The 25153-nt window shown below is 44.0% G+C and overlaps 2 protein-coding genes across 3 annotated transcripts in view; one reads left to right on the top strand and one right to left on the bottom strand.

The window, feature by feature from the left end:
• ACO1 (aconitase 1) overlaps nucleotides 1-10757 on the top strand; it is a 63061-nt gene extending 52304 nt beyond the window's left edge. For both annotated transcript variants that reach the window (XM_019965853.2, XM_019965852.2), the window contains exons 18-21: nucleotides 2511-2658; nucleotides 6432-6554; nucleotides 8951-9136; nucleotides 9901-10757. In XM_019965853.2, coding sequence (XP_019821412.2) covers nucleotides 2511-2658; nucleotides 6432-6554; nucleotides 8951-9136; nucleotides 9901-10014 — 571 coding nt within the window. In that variant the 3' untranslated portion in view covers nucleotides 10015-10757. The remainder of the gene's footprint in view (nucleotides 1-2510; nucleotides 2659-6431; nucleotides 6555-8950; nucleotides 9137-9900) is intronic.
• Nucleotides 10758-17333: 6576 nt separating this feature from the next.
• Nucleotides 17334-25153, bottom strand: part of RIGI (RNA sensor RIG-I) — an 81072-nt gene continuing 73252 nt past the window's right edge. The window contains exons 18-19 of the mRNA XM_019965850.2: nucleotides 20851-20994; nucleotides 17334-18602 (exon numbers count right to left, since the gene is read on the bottom strand). Of these exons, the coding sequence (XP_019821409.2) occupies nucleotides 18264-18602; nucleotides 20851-20994 (483 nt within the window). The 3' untranslated portion in view covers nucleotides 17334-18263. The remainder of the gene's footprint in view (nucleotides 18603-20850; nucleotides 20995-25153) is intronic.

The raw sequence follows: 25153 nt of genomic DNA, 5'->3' as shown, positions 1-25153 counted from the left end.
TCCCCTGGAGAAGGACATGGCAACGCACTCCAGTATTCTTGCCTGGAGAGTCCCCATGGACAGAGGAGCCTGGCAGGCTATAGTCCACGGGGTCGTGAAGAGTCAGACACTAAACCACCACCACAGTGCACCAATATCAGTCAGTGTCCCTCCCAGATCTGACTCCTTGAGATTCGTCTGGGGAGATGAACATTCCTGGCCCTATCCCCACTTGCTGAGTCACCTTCTTCAGAGTCAGGGCCCAGACCCAATATGAGAAACAGAATTGAAGCTTTTTTTTCTTTTTTCCCAGTGGGAGAGGACAGCTACCTTGCCCCTCCTCTCACTTGCTGGGCGAGTAACCCATTCTCTTCACAACTTTCCCCTTCTCTCACGCGCTTTCAGTCTCTGCCTTTTCCTAGTGCATCCCATGGGACAGTCTGTTCATTCAGACCGAGATATGCGTGTTGTGAGTTTAAGAAGACAGCCCAGATCTAACGGAGGTGAACGCACAGTGGTCTGTGTCGAGATTTTTCTTTAACTTGGGGCAACTACTTTTTAAAATGCATGGCAACTGCCCATACACAGATAGCGGGTTGGTCAAAAAGTTCACTCAGGGCTGTCTACTGTTAAGATGGTATGGAAAAAGCCAAACAAACTTTTTGGCAAACGTCATACATACGAGATTTTAACATTTATTTGTTTTATTGTTTGGCTGGGCCGGGTCTTAGTTGCAGCACGTGGGATCTAGGGCCCCAGCAGGGATGGGACCCGGGCGCACTGCACTGGAAGCCTGGTGTCTTAGCCCCTGGGCCGCCTAAGGGAAGTCCTCATATTATGAGCTTTTACTTATTTATTTATTTTTTAACAATGTTAAGCATCTTTTCATGTACGTATTGGCCATCTGTATGTTTTCTTTTTTTTTAACAAATGTATTTATTTTAATTAGAGGCTCACTACTTTACAATATTGTATTGGTTTTGCCATACATCAACATGAAACCACCACATGTGTACACATGTTTCCAATCCTGAACCCCCTTCCCACTTCCCTCCCCATACCATCCCTATTATGAGCTTTTAAAGGGATGATTCTGTCTTGAGTGGGAGATGCAAGTCCATCAGCAAATAGAAAAGGGCAGATGTTCAAGGTGGGTCGGTGATTCCTGCTCTTCCCCCTCACCCACACTGCTCGGGACACGCTGCCCACCACCTTGTTCCCTGAATGTTCAGACAAGGCCAAGTACCCCTCTGCCTGAGAGCCTTCGGGTGAGCTCACCTTTTTCTCCTCTTGGATGCTTTTCCCCAAGATACCCTCTTAACAAACTCCCACGCCAAGTTCAAGTCTTCCTCCATAAGGTCATGCCCACTGTACTGTTTCTTGCCCTGGCCTACTTTTTCTTAGGTATTAACCACAATCTAGTAACACTTGTGTAGGGTGCTCTTTTAAAAAAACGTCTCTGTCTCTACCTTCTAGGATGTAAGCCCTGCAAAAGCAGGGATTTGCTGTATCCCAGGCACCTGACGGCTCCTGGCATGCAGTTGGTGCTCAGTGAAAAGTTGTTGAATGAATGAATGGGAAAGGCTTCTAAGGACAGAGAAACTAGAGAAACAGAGTTGAGGCTGGAAGAAGAAAACTAGGAAGAGAGAAGTAACCAACACCTTTTTTGATTGGTGGTTATTGATAGTCTTTAGAGAATAGCATGAAACGAAATATACCTTTCCCGAAAAATACATATCCACATTTGGACATAATTTCAGGGGTTCATAGACACACTTACCTACTCCTGAAGCCCATGCGTAGATTCTCAGTCTTCAGAATTGAGCTAATGAATAAATCATCAACACACATGGCTTCTAGCATTTTAAGAAACAGCCCAGTGAACTGGTCACTGTTCATTGTTAAGATGTTGTTCCTGACATCTCAAAACATCCTTTCGTTCGGACCCACAGACCAGACTTTTCTTTGATTTTAGGACCAGCCGTTCTTGTTCTGCTCCTTCGTCCCTGCCCTGCTTTTGATCTTAAAACAATACTAAGTCATGTTGCCAGTTACGTGTTTTTTAATTGCATTGAGTTCCTGGACAAATTTGAACTTACTTCTGTTTAATTTATAGAATGTATTTTATGTGTCCCCCACTCTTGGCTCCACCAAACTGACCTACCCGGAGTATTCCCTTTGCTTCCTTTTTTTTCCCACCCATTTTTAACATTTTACTTTTAATGAAGCTTTATAGGCTACCTTACTGAATAAATAAAATACTCTTATTAAAGTTCCTCCCGCTTGCTCTACCCAGACTTATAAGACTGTAGGTTGCTGCTGGGAGGCTATAGGTTCACCATTGCACCTGCTGCCTCTCATCGTGCCCTCGGTCGAAGCTATGGTTTGAAACAGTGTTTCCACATTGGAGAACAAGACTTAGTAGACTTACAGAAACACCTAGGTTTGTGATTTTTACCCCCTTTCATGGTGTAAGCCAGGTTTCATCTCTCAGTTCCCTAAACCAGCTTCTCTCCTGCTTTCGTTATCAGCCTGACTCCTCGAGAATTCAACTCCTACGGCTCCCGCCGAGGGAATGATGCCATCATGGCACGGGGGACATTTGCCAACATCCGCTTATTAAACAAATTCTTGAACAAGCAGGCACCGCAGACTATCCACCTGCCTTCTGGTGAAATTGTGAGTATGATGTCTGTGCTCCCGCTAGAGCCAGCATTTCTCGGGCTCTGGGCGCTTCAGTGCTTGCACTGCCACTTCCCCTTGGGTCTTATTTTTTCCCACACCTCATCCTACCTCCTGCTTTACATAACCCCTCTTGCCAAGTGTCCCATATATGTAGAGTTCATCCCTAAAGAAGAGTCCCTTTAAACTGAGAGGCCTTTTCCTACTTAGAGATTTCTGCTTCATGCTTTAACTAAATCTAGTTTCTTAAGGGTTGAGCTTAAAAAGCCTCCGATTGAGGTTTCATCAGTTCAGAATACTTGAAGGGGAAATTCCAGGTTAAGGTGGAGGATATTTCCTAAGAAGTGCTGTTTTATGACTTCAGTAACATTTAATCAATCATACCTTAGGGAAGGAAGGATACAGAGGACTGTGCAGGCCTGCTTGGGTCCCAGTAGGAACCCCGTGGAGTTGGTTTATTAGAGCTGGAATTGTCTGTTCACAGAGGGCAGGCATGGGGAGAGGTGGGAAAGCCTGCCCTTGGAGTCAGACAAGCCTGGGTTCAAGTCCCAGCTCCACCTCAGACCAGCAGTGGAGCCTTCTTCAGCAATCTGTCTACCTCTCTGAGCTTCACTTTTCTTACTTGCAAAGTAAAATAATATCTGCTTTTTAAGGTTCTGGGTGGCATGCATGCTTCAGTCACTTAGTCAACTCTGCAACCCCATGGACTATAGCCTGCCAGGCTGCTCTGTCCATGGGAATTCCCAGGCAAGAATCCTGGAATGGGTTACCATTTCCTACTCCAGGGCACCTTCCCAACCCAGGGGTCAAACCCACATCTCTTGTGCCTCCTGCCTTGGCAGGCGGGTTCTTTACCAGTGCGCCACCTGGGAAGCCCATCCCGCACAGAGCGAGTGCCCAGGACGTGTTTGTTCAGGGCCCAGCAGGGACAACAGACGAGTAAGTGAAAAGGATACAAACGCGTGGTGAAGTCCCCAGGAGACCAAGGAGGGACTTGCAGTTAATAGACTTTGAGGGCCTCCGGGATGCCAGCTGTCATGGTGGGATCCCTCATTGACAGCCCTACCGTGCACAGAACTCCTAGTCAGATGGTTAGTGCCTCAGCTTAAATAAGGAGACAGCATCAGAGATGAAGAGACATTGGAGTCCAGGCCTTGAACTTGAAAGACAGACCTAGACAAGAAACAGAGGAATAAAGAGAAAAACAGATAATGCACACAGTAGAAGAAAACTAAGAAAAACAATTATTTCGTCAGAGTGATAAGAGATGATTTTCTGTTGGTATAATCAGAAGACAAGAAGGAGCTCTTTAAAAAAAAAAAAAAAGTCCCTAAAAAATTTCACAGGAAAAGTTGACTAGTTGAGAAAATCTTCCAGAAGGTAGAAAGACAAAGGGGAAATTAGGAAATGTAAGAAAAATCAAAGCCTGAACCGAGGAGGACCAGCATCTGACTGAATAAAGATGCTAAAGAGAACAGATAGAATCTGAGAGGAAATTGTTACGAGTTAACACAAGAAATTCTTCAAGTGCAAAATCTGAGATTCCAGATCAAAAGGTCCACTGACCACACCCAGCCACATGATTAATACTCACTCCAGGTCACATCACTGTGAAATTAAGAACAGCAGAGGTAAGGAGAAGATCTAGAAACTTCGGAGAGGGGGAAAAAAGCTTACGTGCACTCTTCTGGGGATCAGACGCACTCAGGGCAACCCAGGGACTTAGACTGAGGAAAATTGTTGGCACTCTAAAGTCTGTATCCCTCATACGACCAGCCAAGTGAGGGCAAAGTGACAACACAATCAGATATTCAGAAGCTTTAAAAATAATCTGTCAGCCCCAGTCTCAGAAAGCTACTTGGTAATTGTGTTCCACCAAAACGAGAGAATAAACCAAATATAGGGGAAGATGTAGGATCCAGGAAAAGGAAATGCAGGGAATCACCAGGATGCTGGGGAAGGAAGTCTCCTCTGTCACATGAACACGCCTCAGAGAGTCAGCGCTCCACACAGGAATGAGGGCGTAGGGAGTGACACCGCGTGAAAAAGACTTTTAAAGTAAATTGCCTGACAGATGTGAATGTCTCCAGAAAAGACTTATGTCGATACTTTAGGTAGTATATTCGTTAGTTAATTGGTAGGGACACAGAAACAGGTGAACACCTGTGCACACACACATACAAATTTATTATTTCCAGTAGGAAAAAAATTTTTTTCAATTGCCAAGAAAAGGAAATCTGAGTCCATTATGTGGCTCAGCTATAAATAGCATGTACGTCATCAAAACATATGGCCAAAAAAAAAAAAAAAAAGACAGTGATATTAGAAGGCCCTGGAGAGGAGAGGTTGGGAGGGGGAGGGCCCTACAAGAGAGGTAGTTGAAAGAACTAAATCCTCTAAGTAGGAATTTAATGGATAATAAAAAAAAGGAGAAATGAACTGACCGATTATATACTTAGGGATCCAGAGGTGAGATATCAGAAGAAACCACTAACTTTATGCTTTCTTTAGAAGAGAGGGAGAGTGCAGGGAGCCGATGCTTTATAAGCTGCTTGCTACTCTCAGTTTGACGCACACAAGAGAAAAGCCAGGAGCCCGGAATTCAAACCTGCCGAGTCCACACAGCTGGGTTCCACAACCCAGCCGCTCTGCCTTGGGATTGTCAGCTCTGTGGTGGTTTTGAAAGCACTTTAAGACACACACTCCCACATTCTTAATATCCAAACTAGTAATAGATACCTCTGAAAATATCAGGTAGGTTGTTTCTTTCCTGGTCTTCGAAAGCATCCAGGCTTTTTGGTTAGACAGAGCAGGCTTTTACTCTGTTTTTTGTGTTTTTTTCCAGCTGTTTCTATATTTGTGAGTTCTGTTCAGCTGAAGACAGACAGAACCCTACTTAGATTTAGGCAGTGCCGTGTGACATTAACCACAGTCTCCATCCTTTTACCACAATAGTAATTTGTGAAAGCCTACTTGAGAGTTTGATTATATACCTTTGTAGAGCTCCTTTCAAATCAAACACTCCCTCTTTGGACTCTTTGGAGGGGTCTTATTTTCTGACTTAAGTAGTGACAAAAAAAAAATGTTTCATTACTCACCATCAATGATATCACCCGTCTTTGTGAAGCCTCAGCTCAGCAGAATGTTCAGAGTTCCTATAAGAAACAAACGAATCTGTTAAAGCTGTTTCTCATACATACTAAGAGATTCCTTATCCCTTTCTTGTCCTTTATTGATTGGTGCTTCATCAGTGTTTCTACTATCGTTTCCTTGACCTCCACGTAGGAGGGTGATGAATAAAAGTCTGCATTTTTGTAATTTCCGAACACGTGACCTTTTTTTGTGTTTGGCCACCCTTCACAACTGACCATCACCAAGTCTCTGGTACAGAATCAAAACCCAGATTTAGGTGGGATTATCTGCTTTTGCTTTAAAATATTTTAATCAATAGAAGAGTTAAAAAAAAAAAAAAAACTGATCTAATTTCCTTTTTCCCCCTGATGCCCTAGGATTTGAATGTTTTTCTAAAATTAGGACAATAAGGCATTTCACTTAAGAGTATAAAATTCAATTTGACAGAGGTAAGTATTAATAGATGGCATTAACTGGAAATTTGTAGACCAGGCAACTGATTGGTTGAGTGTGCCATTGAATTTACACTGGCTTGGCCGACTGCAGACACTCCTGCATGGCCCCCCAGGACTCACTGGCCTCTGTCTACACGCTGTGCCTTTACTCTGTCAGTAAAACCTTCCTCCTCTCCTCCTCAGCTTGACGTGTTCGACGCCGCTGAGCGGTACCAGCAGGCGGGCCTCCCCCTCATCGTCCTGGCGGGCAAAGAGTACGGCTCGGGCAGCTCCCGAGACTGGGCCGCCAAGGGCCCTTTCCTCCTGGTGAGTAGGACACAGAGACAGCCCTGCAGGCAGCTGCCCCCCTAAACCAGAAGGGAAGCTGGGAGCGAGGCTTTACTTTCCAAGAAGATGCTGTGGGAGAGCAAAGCAAGCTCGGGGAGGCGTGGACTGTTTTCTCACCTCTTGCTTGGTAGATCGGGGCTTCCCTCACTGAGTGAAGTAGAGTCACCCGGTTCCCCACCATCGAATGTTGCTACCCTGAGAGCCATGGATCTTTGGGTGTGTCTGTACAGCAGTTGAGGGGAGGATCTTGAAGTCTATGAAATTACATCCAGAAGTGTGGGATGTATGTCTTTTTTTTTTAATGGGGAAAGTTTCATGGTTTTCATAATGCTCTCAGGTTAGCACCTGAAGCTTATCTAAGGCCCTTGTCCCAGGTCAGTGTGAGGAGTAAGCTGCGGCTACTGCCTTGTCTGTTAGGTTCACAGAAGGGAAAACATCAGGAGCCTGAAAGTGAAAGTCTCTCAGTCATGTCTGACTCTTGCAACCCCATGAACTATACAGTCCATGGCATTTCTCCAGGCCAGAATGCTGGAGTGGGTAGCCGTTTCCTTCTCCAGGGGATCTTCCCAACCCAGGGATCGAACCCAGGTCTCCCACATTGCAGGTGGATTCTTTACCAGCTGAGCCACAAGGGAAGCCCAGGAGCCTGAGCTTTGAATAAACTCAGGGAATGCACTTTTTACAGCTGCTTTTCATTGCCAGTGAATGGTCTGCGTAAGGGCTCAGTTAGAAAAGGACTGCAGGCAGGACACACTTCTACCCCTGGGAGCAGGAGGCAGCTCCTCCCATTTATTAGAGCAGGGATTGACATCAGGTTGGCTGTCAGTTACCAGGGAAACCAGAGCTGGGCCATGTCCCTCATAGCCCCTCAAGTAACAGCCATCAGAGGGTAAATGTTTCCCTTTAATGAACTAACAGGTGGGGCCGTCCTGGCTTAAGGGGCAGAGGGCAAGCACGCAGGTGAGTAGGGTGGAGGCGAAGCCGGACCAGGAAGCCGGACCAGGAGAGCAGCGGGTATACAAAGAACAAGGGAACAGCCCTCTTTTAGGGTCCTGACTCTGCAAGTGTCAGCTTCTCTACAGAACTGCCCTGAGTTCTGTCTGCCCAGACAGCCGTGCACACTTCCTTCTGTAGCTGGCCAGCCTCAGCCACGTTGTCCGCAGGCAGAGAGGGCCGGGCAGTGTGACCTGCAGCCCCACACAGCCCTCCTCACAGAGCTTGGGGCATGAATAACCTGTCTTTACAACCATTGCCCCTTCCCCCCAAATGAATACACAGTACATATGTACATAAATCTATACAAAATACCTGTCATAAAGAATCTGCTCTTTTAAATCTGTACTTTTAAACTTGGAAACACTTTGTGATTTAAAAAATACCTATGCCCAGATCTCATTCCCAGACATTCTGGTTTGGTTGGTAAGGTGAAAGGCCTGGACGTCTGGATTTTAAAAGCCTACCCTGGTGATTGTAATATCAGCAGAGTCTTAGAACACCTCTGTCTAGCCATGGTTCTCCAGACTTAAAAGAATCCCATCTTCTCCCACCCATGCTTCCTGTAAGAGATTCTGATACAGTAAATCAGGGGTAGTAAGTACCCAAGAATCTACATTTTTTAACAAGCTTCCTGAGTGACCCTGATTCAGGGGATCTGAAAGGATGTTGAGAGCTTTTACGGGTATCTTAATATTATATTACAGTTAACTAATATTTGAGATTTGGGTATTTAGTTAATCAGGTATCCTGGTTTACTGATCATTGCTGTATATTGTCACTTATATCTTATCAATAAAATGTACTTTATAGGAAGCTTTATATCAAGATTATATTCAGTGCAATTTGATCCTTGAAACAGGAGGTATAAAAGCGGCACACAGCAGGTGATCAATTCCTTTCTCTGTAGTATGTTCTGAAAGTTGTGTTTTGATTAAATCTTCTGTGTCTGCTAATACAGCCTACAATAATACCGAAATTCAAGGGGGGAAATGAATTTTCTTTGTGTTTCTTTGTAGTGTGGTTTCCAGACACAATGGGAGTTTGTATCACAAACTAAGTGTGTGGTTAGACTTTGTGGGTTCAAATATCTGACAGACCACTGACTCCCAGGGTGCGGGGCACGGTACCAGTGTCTCCATCCAGGGTTGGTGGAGGTAGAAGCAGAGAGTTCATTTCATTGCCTACATGCTGCTTATCCAGTGGAGGCAGTTGGTCAGCTACGGTGCTATTTATAATGACAACATTTTATGTAAAGGATTAATTGGTACTTAAGAAGAATTTAGGCAGGAGAAGAGTTTTGACTTAAGAACCCTTTTGTAAGGTGTCTGTGTATCTAAAGAAAAACTGTGTCCGAACTACTTACTCTCTTGGTTTCTCAGGGAATCAGAGCTGTCCTAGCAGAGAGTTACGAGCGCATTCACCGAAGTAACTTGGTCGGGATGGGGGTGATCCCTCTCGAGTACCTCCCTGGGGAGAATGCAGACACCCTGGGACTCACTGGGCGTGAACGATACACTATTAGCATTCCAGAAACCCTGAAACCACGAATGAAAGTCCAGATCAAGGTAAGTCAGTGCCTTTCCAGGCCAGGTCCAGCTAAAAGGGGCCCCGTGTTTGTCATCAGTCTTTTTTTGTTTGTTTGTTTTAATCTGGTCACACTGCAGGTCATGCAGGATCTTAGTTCCCCACCCAGGGATTGAACTCATGTCTCCTGCATTGGAAGAATAGTGATGAAAAGCTCAGGGACAGGGCGTTTAAAACACCTTTTTATGATAAAAATGTGAACAGACACACTCACCCCATCCCTGCACCTCACCTCGCCCTGGCTTTGATTAGCACTGAGGTGAAAACGACAGATCAGCCCTGGGTAAGCCGAGGATGAAGTGCGCCACCGTGGTCCCAGGGTGATCTAGCCGCCCAGGCAGACTGAGCTGCTGAGCCGTGTCCCAGGGCGAGCCTCTGGGCCAGCGCCTAGGGGACAACCTTAGTGAAGTGCCTGCTGGCTGCCAACACTTCCTTCCTTGGGCCGTCCCTGGTGAAGGCTTCGAAAATATTCCGAATCGCTAGTAATTGCTGCCCCAAGAGGCTGTTTCTAATTCTCCAATGTCTCGCACTTCCATCACAGATGCTCTGCAGGGCTTTACCTTGTAGATCAGTACCTGGGGCATCTTGTTAAGTAAAACACAGCTTACTGCTCAGCGGGTCTGGAGCCGGCCGGCACCTGCTCTGGGTGCTGGGTGCTGCCAGGGCATGGACTGCACTTGGAGGGGCAGTCTGAGGGCTGGCTCGTCTCCTCCCTCAGCAATTCTCTGCTTATCCATCCTCCCAGCTGGATACCGGGAAGACCTTCCAGGCTGTCATGAGGTTTGACACCGACGTGGAGCTCACTTATTTCCATAACGGGGGCATCCTCAACTACATGATCCGCAAGATGACCAAGTAGGCCCTGGTGTCCCAGCTGCCCGGTGGCAGGAGGAAGCACAGCGTCCGCAGCCCGCAGGCCCTGGGTTGGCAGCGTCCCCGCCCCAGCCTCCTCCCCCGACCCTCCCCTCCACGCAGGGGTGCTGCCTGCCCAGGGCACCCTGAGGCTCCAGTGTGGATCCTGTGCACACAGAATCAGCAGTTTCTACATGCTCTATTTTTGTTAATCTTTTTATCTTGTTGTAGAATTTGGGAGCTTAGAATGGTGGGACTGTCACTTGTGCCAAGAAGGGAGAGTTGAGCCCTTTAAGGTCACTGATCACTGAATGTTGATTTTTCACTCTTAGCCTCTAATGTTCAGGTGAACACACGTCCGTCTCTTGCCCAGTTTCTGGCTCCTCTCTGTTACCCTCTGCTCAGTGAAACCTTCCCCTTGAGAGTGCTTCGCCTCTGTGTGCGCCACCAGTGTTAGCTGACAAGGCAGAGGGGAACGTGTTCGAACGTGGTGACTAGTCCCTGCACCCCGCCCTTTCCTCCAGTGAGTGACCCAGGCACCTCATGAACAGCTCAGACACTGAAGTTTTTGCTTGTGTACCTTTTGACAGATCCACACTGAAGAAATACGGAGATTTCTTTCAGTAGTTTCATAAAGTTTCCCTAGAAAACTTTTCATATATCAGGAGGAGAACTTTGGAGGTGGTTTTGGTGGAGAGAGATGCAGAACATTTCTAATTTGAATAAGATTAAATCTATTTTCAAGGAAAACTTTTTGACTTTGGTATTGAATTCTGCTGCGTGCGTGGCCCTCATTTTGTGGTATTTAGAGCAGAGCAAATTTCAGACTGCAGGTTCCTGAAGTCCGAATGATCTTCGAGTTTTGTTTGTTTGTTTTCCAAAAATATATTTATTTGTCTGTGCCAGGTCTTAGTTTTAACGTGAGAACAATTAGCTGTGGCACGGGGGATCTAGTTCCCTGACCAGGAATTGAACCCAGGCACCCTGCACTGGGAGCACGGGGTCTTCAGCCACTGGACCGCCAGGTAAGTCTCTCGAGCTCTTTTTTGTAACCACATCAGTAATATGCAGGTCAAATGGCTGTGTTGAACCTCATTTACAAGCACACAAGACGGTAGCAATAGCCTGGGAGCAGTGACAGTGTAGCTTGGTGAACAGATTATAATAGTTTTTCATCTTCAGCTGGGTTATCTGTTCATTTTCATCACTGAAGTCATTTCAGGCACGTGTTGTGGTCTACTCCAGCTGCCATAATGAAATGTCATAGACTGAGTGGCTCAAACATCAGAAATTTATTTTCTCACAGTTCTGGAGGATAGATGTCCAAGATTGAGGTTCCAGCGAATTCATTTTCTGGTGAGAGCTCTCTTCCTGGCTTGCAGCCAGCCACCTCTCCCTGTGTCCTCGAGTGGCCTTCCCTCAGTGCATGCGCAGATAAAGGATGAAAGGACAAGCTCTCTGGGGTCTCTTCTTACAAGGGCCCGGCCCTCGTGACCTTTATTTAAACTTAGCCTAGAAGCCGCATCTCCACAGAGTCACAGTTGGGGGTGGACTTCAATATACGAATTTGGGGTGGAGGGGGGGCACGTTCAGTCCATAACAGGGCACCCTATACCTTACAAATTAATCTCCCTCTAATGAATTTTAAGTCTCAGCTTTCAGCACTCAGGGTCTGTGGGCTGGTCAGCAGAACTTGGGCCTGTGTGCTCGCTCAGTCGTGTCTGACTCTGCAGCTCCATGGTCTGCAGCCCACCAGGGTCCTCTGTCCATGGGATTCTCCAGGCAAGAATACCAGAGTGGGTTGCCATTTCCTCCTCCAGGGGATCTTCTTGACCCAGGGATCGAATCTCTTGTTTCTCTCCTGCACTGGCAGACGGAATCTTTACCACTAGCTCCAGAACACCCAGGATCAAATCCTGCCCCCAGCTCTCCCCCCAAATAATGGACAAGGCAGGTTCCTGAGCATCCTTGCCTCTGAGATCCTGGGATCTAGCTTCTGTTCATAAATAAAAATCACAAACAATCCTGATGTACAATAAAATCCTGTGACCCACATATTAAAATCAGTCCTAGCATAAAAACACTAAGGGCTGAAAAAACACATCCACCCCTCAGGCCTCCATTGCCGAGCCTGGGAGCAGCCTGACTTCCCACCCTCAGTGCTTATTCTTACAGCTATGACTTCTGGAATGAGGTCCCTTCACCTCTGAATTTCCCTCCTCCTCCCTTCCAAACACCCTCTATCGTGTTCATTAATAAAGTGTCTTGGGCCAGTGTCCCATCCTTGCTCTCAACCAGGCTGGACAAATAAACCCCTTTCACCTGGTTTCTCAAGAAGGCACTGGGCACTTACTCTCCAGGTGAGAAGCGTGCTGGGCCCAGCCCCTTCTTCCTGTCTATGGGGTTCCCATCTCCTTGGTTCCTACTGTTTTCTAAATTCGTATCTGCCTGATCCCTCCTAGAGAAACAAGTGCCCCTGGCGCACAATGAGTTCATTGACGAATTTCTCTTGCAGTGAGTAAGCACATGTGTCTTTGGCTATGGAACAGCTCATGTAGGTGGAAAGTGATCTAGGAGAAGGATATATTAGACAGGACTCTTGGTTACAGTATTAGAAGCATAATTCAAACAAAAAAAATTGGCTCAAGAACCGAGGTGGCCATTGCCACAGGGGTGATTGGATCTAGCGACTCAGACTCAGGTCCCTCCAATTCATTTCCATTTGTGATGGCCTCACTCTGGGCCAGTCCGTGTGCTGGGGGATATGGCCACTGGCTCTGGGATAACAGTTAATAGTTTGTTATCTTAGATCCCAGTGTCCCCTAGGCTAAAAATATTGGGAGTTTCCTAGTCACCTAAATGAAGCACCTTATTTTGGGCACAGCTGGCCTTTCAGGGTTGAGTTAGGACAGTGTGGCGGAGCCATGAGAGCTGCTTCTGAAAAACAGGAACCCAAGCTCCATGGGCTGCCTTCTTCGGAAGCTGTTAAATGTCCTGACCACAAACAGAATTTAACATCCAAGTCGTTTTTGTTCACCTGTACAAAGACTATATAATTATAGTCAATATTTAACAGTTTTAATAATTTGAATCCTCAAAACTGAGGTCTACATTTTAAATACAGATTTATTGAGTGGAATTTGTAGTTTTATTACATGATATAATAAAATGAGTTATTGGTATGATCCTGAAATTAATACTCTAATTTGGTTCGTCATCTGATTGGCATCAGGGCTTATGAGTATCTGCTACTGTGGTTCTTCTACAGGATGCTGATAACGTGCCGTGAATATGGGGGGGTCTAGGGTCAGTGTAGTTGGGAACCACTGGGTTACACGGGCCTTATTACTGCAGAGCTGACACAGGACACAATGGCCGTGTGCGCTGCGAGTCGTTCATTTGAGGGGAGAGGGGGCAACAGACAACATGGAAGCCTATCTGCCCGCAGAACTGCTTTCTGCAGAGCATCGCACAGCTCCACGTTCCACGGGTCACACTTGAGCCAACACTGACCTGCTGGCTTGCTTGTTTTTAAATTCAAATAATAATCTCAGTTTTAAGGGTGGGAATCAGTTTACTGGCCTTGTGACACAATCAGGCATTCGGGGGAAATATCACAAGGTCAGCACTGGTGGGGACCACACTTAACAAAAGAGCGGTTGTATCAGATTATATCAGAAACACCTGAGGAACTTCAAAAGCTACCACCCTGCCAGGATGTTCTAAGGGGGTTAGGCATGTGCCCAAGAAAAAGACTCCCAGTTGGTTCTGAAACGCAGCCTCTGATCTAGAAATCCAGTGACCATTTGGGCATCAGTCAAGAGTATGCAATTCTTAAATCCTTACTACTGTTTTTTTTCCTTCAACAAGTCTTGACCAAATGCCTACTCTGTTCCATGCTCTATACCTGCAAGGGCTTGACTTCAGGCTAACGTGAAACAAGGAAATTCTCAGTTTTTCTTGTTTCAGCTTTCGTCCGCGTTCTTCAGTTGGCTGTCGAGAAGGAAGGGCTACTCACCTTCATCCAAACTGAATTATTTAGATTTCCAGCAGATCTTCCAGCACTGAAAATCTGCTGTGTGTGTGTGTGTGTGTGTGTGTGTGTGTGTGTGTGTGTGCGCGCGCGCTCCGTTAACCCTTGGAACTTCGTAAGTGATAACAGCAACAAAGGTGTCCTGGTTATGTTAATGACTGACCTTTGGACCACACCTAAGGGAGGGTGGGCGTCCCTGGTGGCTCAGAATCTGCCTGCAGCGCAGGAGACCTAGGCTGGCAAGATCCCCTGGAGAAGGGAATGGCATCCCACTCTAGTATTCTTGCCTGGAGAATCCCATGGATGGAGGAACCTGGTAGAGGGTCCCTGGTAGAGGAGGGACCTCGCAGAGAGTCAGACACGACTGAGCAACTAACACTTAAGGATGGACTGGTTAACAGGAGAACAATCACAGGATCAGAGGGTTAGAACTTTCAGTCTCATCCCTTGCCCTCAGGGGCTGAGAGGGGCTGGAAGTTAAACAAGTTACCAATGGCCAATGACTTAATCAATCATGCTTCCCAAATGAAGCCTTCAGAAAACCCAAAGAACAGGGTTCAAAGAGCTTCCAGGTGTATGAACACGGAGATTCAGAGAAGACATGGAGATTCTGAACCCTTTCTGCATAATTACCCTATGCATCTCTTTCACCTGGCTGTTCCTGAGTGTCTAGCTGTATCCGACTGACTATGCCAACTGTCTCGCTGTATCTCACTGTTCACTGATCCCAGGGAGGACAAGGCATGGGCAAGGAAGCTGGAAGAAGATGTGAGGAGCCGTAGGAACTGTGAACATGCAGGCTAAGTCGCTTCAATCATGTCTGACTCTTTGAGACCCTATGGACTGTAGCCTGCCAGGTTCCTCTGTCCATGGGGTTTTCCAGCAAGAACACTGGAGTGGGTTGCCATTTCCTCCTCCAAGGGCTCTTCCCAATCCAGGGATCAAACCCAGGTGTCCTGCATTGCAGGTGGGTTCTTTACCACGGAGCCACCTGGGAAGGAACGGCAGACTTTCTTTACTCACTGTGGGAAGGCAGACATGCTTTACTCTCTAATGACTGCCATAGGAGCAACAACTACGCAACCCAACTCAATACAACTCTTACTCCCCTTAAAGAGCTTTTCAGGTGGGGCTTATATAGCTTTACAGAACAAAAAGTGGCCCGAGGCCACGCGAGTACATCATGGCATGCATGCGCAGTTCTGTAAGTGACCTCAGCTGTTACATAACCATGCAAAGGCATTATTTACAAAATGTGGGGTGACAGCAAAAGGTCATGGGGCAAGAGAGCCTGACCACTGCCATCTTGGCTAATTTGTATAAACAATCCCTACACTGAGTTATTTCCTCTTACAATAAACCAATAATCTAAGTCCTATGAGTCTAGCAAGTTAATTAAGCCCACAGAGGAGGTTGCTGTAACTTTCATCCGTATTCAATTGGTCAGTTCAGTTCAGTAACTCAGTCGTGTCTGACTCTTTATGACCCCATGAATTGCAGCAAGCCAGGCCTCCCTGTCCATCACCAACTCCCGGAGATCACTCAGACTCACATCCATCGAGTCAGTGATGCCATCCAGCCATCTCATCCTCTGTCGTCCCCTTCTCCTCCTGCCCCCAATCCCTCCCAGCATCAGTCTTTTCCAATGAGTCAACTCTTCGTATAAGGTGGCCAAAGTATTGGAGTTTCAGCTTTAGCATCAGTCCTTCCAATGAACACCCAGCACTGATCTCCTTTAGGATGGACTGGTTGGATCTCCTTGCAGTCCAAGGGACTCTCAAGAGTCTTCTCCAGCACCACAGTTCAAAAGCATCAATTGTTTAGTGTTCAGCTTTCTTTATAGTCCAACCCTCACATCCATACATGACTACTGGAAAAACCAGAGCTTTGACTAGATGGACCTTTGTTGGCAACTGGTCAGAAGCACAGGTAATGACACTTTGTAGGGAGGAGGCGGGCAGTCTTGTAGGACTGAGCCCTTAACCTGTAAGGCCTCTGATGCCATCTCCAGGCAGAGAATGTCAGAACTGAGTTGAGTAGTAAGACACCCCGTTGATAAATTGCTTGGTGGTGTGGGGAAAAAGCCCACATTAAAACCGGTGATCAGAACCTTAATACTCTTATAAAATACAAATGGAAAATGAATAAAAATCAGCAAGTAAGTCGGCTTAAATAACTCATTTTTAGTATGTCTTACTAAGAATACTTCTAAGAGTAACCATGATCAAGCTACTATGTATAATCAAGGACTTCTCATATGTTATTTCAGTTAAAAACTCTCCATTAATCCTTACAGGTATGCATTATCCTTGTTTTGCAGATGAAGAAAATTAAGCCAAGGAGTAGTTAGGTAAATAGCAAGTTCTCTGACTCTGCCTGCAAAACCAATCATCAGATCAAAACCAGGATGAGGTGGTTGTAGTGCGTCAACCCACTGATCTCCAGGATTGATCTGGGTACTCTGAGTGGTCTCTTGGACACCAAATAGCCTTCAGATATAAATAGGTGCTATTTGAAAAGTTATGTGATCCCTTATATTGAGCATATTAACATTTTATGATGTTTGCAAGTTTGTTTAAGCCATTGACGATCCTAGCGGATTACAAACAGCTCATGTGTTTTAGGAATTTGCTTAAATTACTACAGAGCCTACCCTGAGCTGAACATACAATACCTTGGCCTGGGTGGAGACAGCAAAACTCAGGTGTCTCTGTGTCTGGAACACACCAAACTAAACTCTGGAGCATCAGCAAACCCTGTTAAACGGCACAGGATACCTTTGCATGCGTTCTAATTTTTTAAACAGAATGGACAGCCAAATTAAACTGCCCCTTCAGTATCATCCAAGGGACCTACTTGAGAACACAGTCCAAATGTTGACCATCAACTATTACTGGAAAATGTCTTGAGATGACCAATCGGAGGGAACAATGGCACAGATTAAGAAAAAAATTAATTGGGCAAGATGTACAATAAACTAAAACAACAGAAATCAACTTTGCAAGGATTACTGTATCATTTTCATGTCCCCATTACTAAGAGTTGTCCACCACTGAGAACATACTGTTTAGCACACGGAACTCTACTCAGTACTCTGTGGTGACCTAAATGGGAAGGAAATCTAAACGAGGGGCTATGTGTATATATAAAACTGATTCACTTTGATCTACAGCAAAAACTAACACTTCAGAGCAACTATGTTCCAATAAAAATTAATTTAAAAATTTTAAAACGAAGAAAAAGAACTAAACTTTAAAGGAGAAAGGTCCAAGAGCCAACAAAGAAAAAAAAAGTCCATCGCTGAATTTTAATAATAGATGCCACATGTTGCTACACAGAGAATACAAGTATATGTGACTCTTACGCCTATGGATATGTATATACATTGAACCTTTGGAATTACTAACGTGGGGGATCAGAAAAAGAAGCCAATAGAAAAGACTGGGGAAGAGTTAGAAGAGCAAGTGGCCAAGACAGAGTTCCAAGAAAGAAGTATCTAACGGCAAAAACAGAAAAAGATCAGACGGACTCATAAGTGCCCAATGGATGTGACAACCAGAGTCACTGATGACCTTGACAAAAATAATTTCAATAGATCGTTAAGGGCAAAAGTCGGTTTCAGTGGGTCAGTCAGTTCAGTCGCTCAGTTGTGTCTGAGTTGTTTCGACCTCATGGACTGCAACACGCCAGGCCTCCCTGTCCATCACCAATTCCCAGAGTTTACTCAAACTCATGTCCATGGAGTTGGTGATGCCATCCAACCATCTCATCCTCTGCCGTCCCCTTCTCCTCCCGCCTTCAATCTTTCCCAGCATCAGGGTCTTTTTCAGTGAGTCAGTTCTTTGCATCACGTGGCCACAGTATTGGAGTTTCAGCTTCAGCCTAGTGGGTTAAGGAAAAGGAAGTATGGAAAAGGTTTCAACATTCCATTCACTCATTCATTGATCCCAGTGTGTCTGAGTGGCTATGGGTACACTGGGTTCTGAAAGGAAGGATGGCAACAAGTTAAGGCTTATTCATTTTTCCCAAGCTCTCCCAGCCAACAAAGAATCGAGTGCTCTAATCCACTCACTTGTGCTTGACAGACATGATATAGCATCAGTACAAACTGCTGAAAACGAATAGAAGTTGAGTGATACATACTCCGTATGATACAAGCCATAGGAAAAATAACTTGACCGTAGTACAAAGAGACCCATGATTCACACGCAGGTTTAACTTCTTCATTCAAGGCCATCCACTCCCTGCAGATTGAGGTCCTGAGCCCAAGGGGACATTTCTGCAGCATCAAATGGGATCTTCTCAAAATTAAAGTCCTTCCACTTTGCATACAGTGTCTGAGCTCCAGTCGCAACATCTTCCACCACAAAACTTTCGATCTTTATAACTGGAATCTCGAATGTCTTGTACTTCATGTGAATTCCCCAGTCATGGAGGCAATCCTTCCTGGCACAGAAGATCTTAGCTTTCTTGTCAAAATTCCCAAACTTCTTCGGTCTGGGGTGTAACTTAGTCACGAAGCACTCCCTGAAAGCATCTCTAACCACAGTGAAATGGCATTCCTACAGATAAAGGGATCAAATAGCACCCAAAACAGAATGTTAGAACCAGAATGTAACTGTGACTTAAAAAATAAAATTCCACAATAATCTGAGATGACAAGGAGGCGGGATCCCACTTCTTTTACAGATGGAGTAGGGAGGAAATGTGAATTCGCCTCAAGACTAGAGTACAATCCATGCAGTCTGACTCCCAGCCACACAGGTGGAGGTGAGGGTGGGCGTGGAGGTACCAGTGAGTTGATGGGGGACACCTCATGCTGAGGAGGACTAAAAAGTTTCCAGGCAACCTGGCTCCTGAAAACAGACTGTCATTGTTGTAGTTGCTAAATCACATCTGACTCTGCAACCCCATGGACTGTAGCCCGCCAGGCTCCTCTCTCTATGGGATTCTCCAGGCAAAACTACTAGAGTGGGTTGCCATTCCCTTCTCCAGGGGATCTTACTGACCCAGGGATCGAACCTGAGTCTCCTGCATTGGCAGGTGGACTCTTTACCACTGAGCCATCAGGGAAACCCCTGAAAATAGATACTCATTAATTCAGAGACAAAGGGGTATTTGCTGAAGATCTGGGAAGCCCAAGTTCACCAGTGGCCCTGACAGGAAGAATCCCAAGGATACAGAGAACAACAAAGGGTCAGTGTGTATCTGAAGACTCTCAGGGACTAAGCTGTCCACTGGCCCCGCCCACAACATTAGAATAAACACAAATAAAGCTCACAGTGCACAGAACAAATACAGATCCTACAAACCCGGCCCTCAGGAAAACAGAGTCTAAAAGGGCTATTTCAAGAGAAAATCACCCAAATTGGAGCTGAAAGGACCTTCTACAGCTAAAGAAAAAGACTCAGGAAGGTATGGGAACTTGCTAGTATTAGCCCTAACTGTGTTTCTTGCTCCAGTGTTATACTGACTAGAGACTTCAGCTTTCTGAAGACTAAACAGAAGACTAAACGATGATTCTTTTCTCTTTCTACTATTTTGTTTTCTTTAAAAATTTTTTTAACTGGAGTACAGTTGTTATACAGTGTTGTTTGAGTTTCTGCTGTACAACAAAGTGAATCAGCCACAAGTACACACGTGTCCCCTCCCTCTTGAGCCTTCCTCCCACACCTATTACACCTATTACATGTAACAGCTAACGTAATGTAACAACTCATCATGTGAACCAGCCCAGGCCCTCTACTGTCCCCAGTCAGCAGCAATAGAGTTACGTCCAATTTTTGTCTTTGGAGATTCTTCTAATCCTTTATCTACAAGTTTTAAGAAAAAAAAAATAGAAAGCTAAGCTGCAGATGTGTTTAAAATCAGGAGATTTTGCTTCCATTGTAAAAGTGATCCATATCCCCAAAAGAAAGTTTAGAAAACGTAAAATTGGTGTGGGAGGAAGGCTCAGGAGGGAGGGGACACGTGTGTACTTGTGGCTGATTCACGTTGTACAGCAGAAACTCAAACAACACTGTGTAACAACTGTACCGCAATTAAAAAAATTTTTTTAAAGAAAACATAAAATAGTAGAAAGAGAAAAGAATCATGGTGTCTCACTGCAAAATGTGAGTACGTTTTAGTATACTTCTGCTAGCCTTTTTTGGTACAAACGTAAGTGTTTTTATTGGTGGTGGTGATGGTGGTATTGTTGCTATTATTTCATACTGCTCTGATCATAGCATATTTAATACATATTTAATACATATCCTGGGTTTTTTTCCACTTTGCCATTAATTTGTAGAAAGTTTTTCCTTATACTACATAAGCTTCCTAATAATTTTGTTTAACAAATTTTATTTTGGAGTAACTGCAGATTTACAGAAAACTTGGAAAGATTGTCCTGTGTACCCTTCACCTAGCTTCCCTAATAAGCACTTCCATCTTACATATCATAGCATATTTGTCAGAACTAAGAAATTAATATCGGCACATTACTATTTACTAAGCTATAAATGTTACTACTTTTTCTAATAATACCTTTATCTGTTTTAGGATCTAATCCAGAATACCACATTGCATATAGCATAACGATTATTTGTAATGGCTATACAATATTTAGTTAAGCAGCAGCTTTTAAAGTATTCCTTTATTGTTGAATATTTAGGGTTTCTTTTACATGTTTTAGCCTTTTAAAAATACGTGGACCTTGGCCAGGATAATAAAAGAAAAAAGAGTATTCTTACTATAATTCTCTCGCAGATAGACAAGCTTTAATGAGTGCTAAAAAAGGACCCAGTGCTATTTGTGAAAAAGGTTGCTTACCTCCACCACTCTTATATCAGCTGTGTAACATGCAAAGGTTTTGCACTTTCCACAGAGCAGCTTTTTATTTTTCTTATCAACAACAGGTTTTACTTTTCCTTGACTATCCCTGATTAACTTTTCTTGAATCTGTATCTGGCGAATCTAAGTGCAAAAAAGCAGACCAAAAAACCTTCAAATGTGTACTCTGGGTATAATTAAGATACACACACACACACACGTACATAATAATTTATTCCTATACAACTTCTATGAACATACAGGACCTGGTTTTGTTTATAAAAATCCCACAGGTAATTTTGATTCTCCTAATTCTTTGTTAGTGTTTAACTGTGGCCTCTCCAATTAGTCTTTCCAATATCTTCATCAAAGATCCATAAAAGCATGAAAGATGTCCATAAAATAGTCATGTGAACCATGCTTTCTACATTAGTAGTTGGTAAAACTTTTAAAATCCTTATGATATGCATTGACTGTTTTAGGAATAAAATACCCACTCCCAAGGTATAAACCCATTGAATAGAACAGCAGGCAGAAGAGTCCCCCACCACCTAAAATCTTTTTTCTCTCTCCCCTTCTAAACCACAAAGAATATTGTTGAATTACATTAAAGTTAAATGTCTAAATAGGATGACTACATTCTATCTCAAAATTTAGGCCTTGGCTAAGTACAACTAAGAACGCTGAAACATTATATATAAAATAAACATAAGATTCTGAAGGACGAAGAGAAGGCAGACCAGCTAGGAACCATGGGGCCCTAGAAACCACATGGGAGTGAGATCCCTGGGGTTTGTCTTTTTTTGCCTTGTGTATCCTAGACATGGGGCCGAAGAAGCTGGCAACCAGAAATGCCTCTCGGCACGCACGGAAAGTCTCAACAAAAGCCTGTCTCTCTAGCCAAAGGATGAAGACAGGGGCAACTAGCAAGACAGAAAACTTTTAGACAATAGCTGTTCCACAGGGAGAAGTCAACAACAATGACAAAAAAAAAAAAAGAACCAAGAACCCTGAATCTAGTGGGGAGGAACCTAGAATTCCACTTTGGAGGGCTGAGACGAAGCATCTCAACACTCCCCCCTGGTGGTGTCAGAGAAGGCCACACAGGGAGCCAGGATTTTCAGTCCTGCCACATGGTAGCCCCCCTTGACTGTACAATCCATAGGGATCACGCTGGGGGCCAGAACTTGCATCCCCAAGCGGAAGTTACAAAGAGCCTCCCCTTGCTGACATCAACAGCAGCTGAGTAGGAAACCCAGACTTCTACCCTTACGCGGCAGTTATGAAGCAGGGTCACCTACCTCCCCTGCCAGATCAGTATCAGAAGACGCCAGCTAGCACGGAAGGTTAAGACCCCAAATTTCATCATCTGGTATGAAAACCCCTGGGTTTTGATTTAAAAATCACTCTTTATACCAAAACCCAGAAAGATATCAAATTGAATAGAAAAAAAGAGAGAGAGAGAGAGAGACAACCAGTTGATGTTAAGATGACAGAGATTTGAGAATCATCTGACAAAACCTTTAAACTAGCTATAATAAAAATGCTTCAATGGGTCATCATAAACACTCCTGAAACAAACAAATTTAGAGGCTCAATAAAGAAATGGAAGATATAAAGAAGAACAGAATGGAAATTTTAGAACTAAAAGATACAATAACCAAAACAAAAAGTTTAGTGGATGGGCTCAATAGCAGAATGGAGAGGACAAAGGAAAGAATCCGTGAACTGGAAGACAGAACAACAGGAATGACCCAATCTAAACAACAGAAAGTAAATAGAAAAAAATTAATAAATGAGCAGAGCCTCAGGTAACTTTAGGACTATTTTAAAAAGATCTAACAGTTATGACAGGAGAGGGGAAAGAGCAGAGCTTAAAAAGTACTCAGACAAACAATGACTAAACATTTCCCAAATTTTACATAACAGAACCCTGCAGATATAAGATGCTGGACAAATCCAAACAGGATAAATGCAGAGAAACCACACCAAGACACATTATAATGAAACTTCTGAAAACTAAAGGCACAGGGCAACACTTCGGTGTGTGTGTATGGTTTGCCCCTTACCTTCGTGTATTTATCCATTTCTGGATTTACATGGTTTTTTTATGTAGTAATTTCACCTTTAAGAGATTTATCCTATGGGAAGTCCAGATCCTTTGATTTATATTGTCTTTTTAAAATTTTTTTCAATTTAAGTGTAGTTGATTTACAATGTTATGTCAATCTCTGCTGTACAGCAAAGTGACTCAATTACACACATATAGACACATTTTTTCCTAGTATGGTTTATCACAGAATATTGAATATGTTCCCTGTGCTATCTAGTATGACCTTGTTGTTTATTCTACTGCTGTTTAAACTATTATATATAATAGTTTACATTTAATTTGCTGACCCCAAGCTTCCCTCCCCGATCCACTCCTCCTTGGCAAACACAAGTCTGTTCTCTAAACACACAGGAAAAAAGTCTTGAGAGCAACCAGAAAAAAAAAAAAAAAATGCACCTTACCTACAAGGGAAAAACAATCTGAATGACACCAGATTTCTCACCAGAGAATGTGGACAGCAGGCAAAAGTGACACGATATTTTTCAAATGCTAAAAGAAAACCCTGTCAATCCAAATGCCTATATACTCCTCAATATATACTTCAGAAATAGAGGAAATCAAGACATTCTCAGGTGAAGCAAAACAAATTATTTTAAGAATCTGTGCACCAGCAGACGTTCCCTTCCCTAAAAGAAGAGCAAAAAGAAATTCTCCAAAGAGAAGAACATGACAGAAGAATAAAGGAAGAAAGCATGATGACCACAGAGCAGAGCTGTGTGTGGAAGGATCTGCTCTGCCCCGCTGCTCTGCGGGGCTGCCTCTTTTTCATCCAGGGTTCCAGGTGGAACCAGACAGCTTAGGTGTAAGCCCTGCTCCTACCACTGAGCAGCTGTGTCATTCTGGGCAAGTGCCTCAAATATAAAATGGGAATAGTCATAGCATTTACATCCTAGGTTGTTGGGAGGTAACATGAGTTAATAATTGATCAGGACTGCCTGGCATAGCTTTAATGCTCCTTGGTATTCGTCTTGGTCTGTTAGGCTAGTCTTTTGCCGAGAACCATGAAAATGTTAATGATGGTGACTTGTACTTCAGTACTGGGTAGGGCAATACCTGTTCATGAGTTATTTTTTCAGAAATGTCATCGCTATTTTCATTTATGTATGTGTCTATATAAACTCTGGAGCCATTTTACAAAGCTAAAATATCATTTATATTTTGATTATGGGCTATGATAAATGTACAACTGAATTTGCAGTAAATGCACATCTTTAAAATATCCAGTCATTCCATTCAAGAAAATGGTGTTTCTTTTCTTTTTCACAAGTTTTTTACTTGGCTGTGCTGGGTCTTAGTTGCAGCATGTGGGATCTAGTTCCCTGACCAAGGATTGAACGTGGGCTCCCTGCATTGGGAGCTCGGAGTCTTAGCCACTGGACCACCAGGGTAGTCCCAGGGTTTCTTTTCTCTTAATTTACCTTCTATTGCTCGGTAAAATTTTTTTAGTTGTCCTTATTTATGCTTCAAACATTTCTGGTTAGGCCAACACATGCAGAGTTTAGACAGATGGACTCTGCCAGCTCTACTGCGACCTAGCTATGTGATCTGACACTGAAAATTTTCATGCCTCAGTTTCCCTCCCAGAGCGTGACTTCATGAGAGGCTTGACCACATGGATCACTGTGAGACCCATTGATAAAAATAAGCATTTGCAGGGCTTGGTGGAGAGCCCATATTCTGCACGGATGAGACAGTTATTGTCACTGTGAACAGAAATGTCCCAGCCCCTTATACCTTGTACTGGTTACTGATCAACCATTGAGAAGTCATTGATCTCTAAAGCACTTCAAATTCAAATAAAACTTGATTTATATTAAAAAAAGTTTAGGCCTGGAATATAGGTCAGGAAAGCAATCAAAATGATTTTCTCTCCCCTGATTCCCCACTCTACTCCATCCCACCTATAATTATCTTCATTGTTTCTGTAAGCATAAAGGAAGCTTAATGTGCCCTATTTCCAATTCACATTTTCACTGCTGTAAAACCGCTGCATGATGTGTGCATTTACCTTGTTATTTCCTCTGGGTAAATTTCTAGAAATGAAATTCCTGGGTTACATTTCCCTATGAGGAATTTTAATTTCTCAGACATAGTTCTGATCATTACTTAAGGCAGGCTCAGGGTGGGGGGAATGTGATGGGAAAAAAGGTAAAAATATAAACTTGCCCTTTGGGCATCCAATTAAAAAAA

Source organism: Bos indicus, chromosome 8 (assembly GCF_029378745.1).
Source record: "Bos indicus isolate NIAB-ARS_2022 breed Sahiwal x Tharparkar chromosome 8, NIAB-ARS_B.indTharparkar_mat_pri_1.0, whole genome shotgun sequence".
Lineage (NCBI taxonomy): Eukaryota > Metazoa > Chordata > Mammalia > Artiodactyla > Bovidae > Bos > Bos indicus.
The sequence above is the reverse complement of the archived record's forward strand: the minus strand, read 5'-3'. Positions and strand labels throughout refer to the sequence as shown.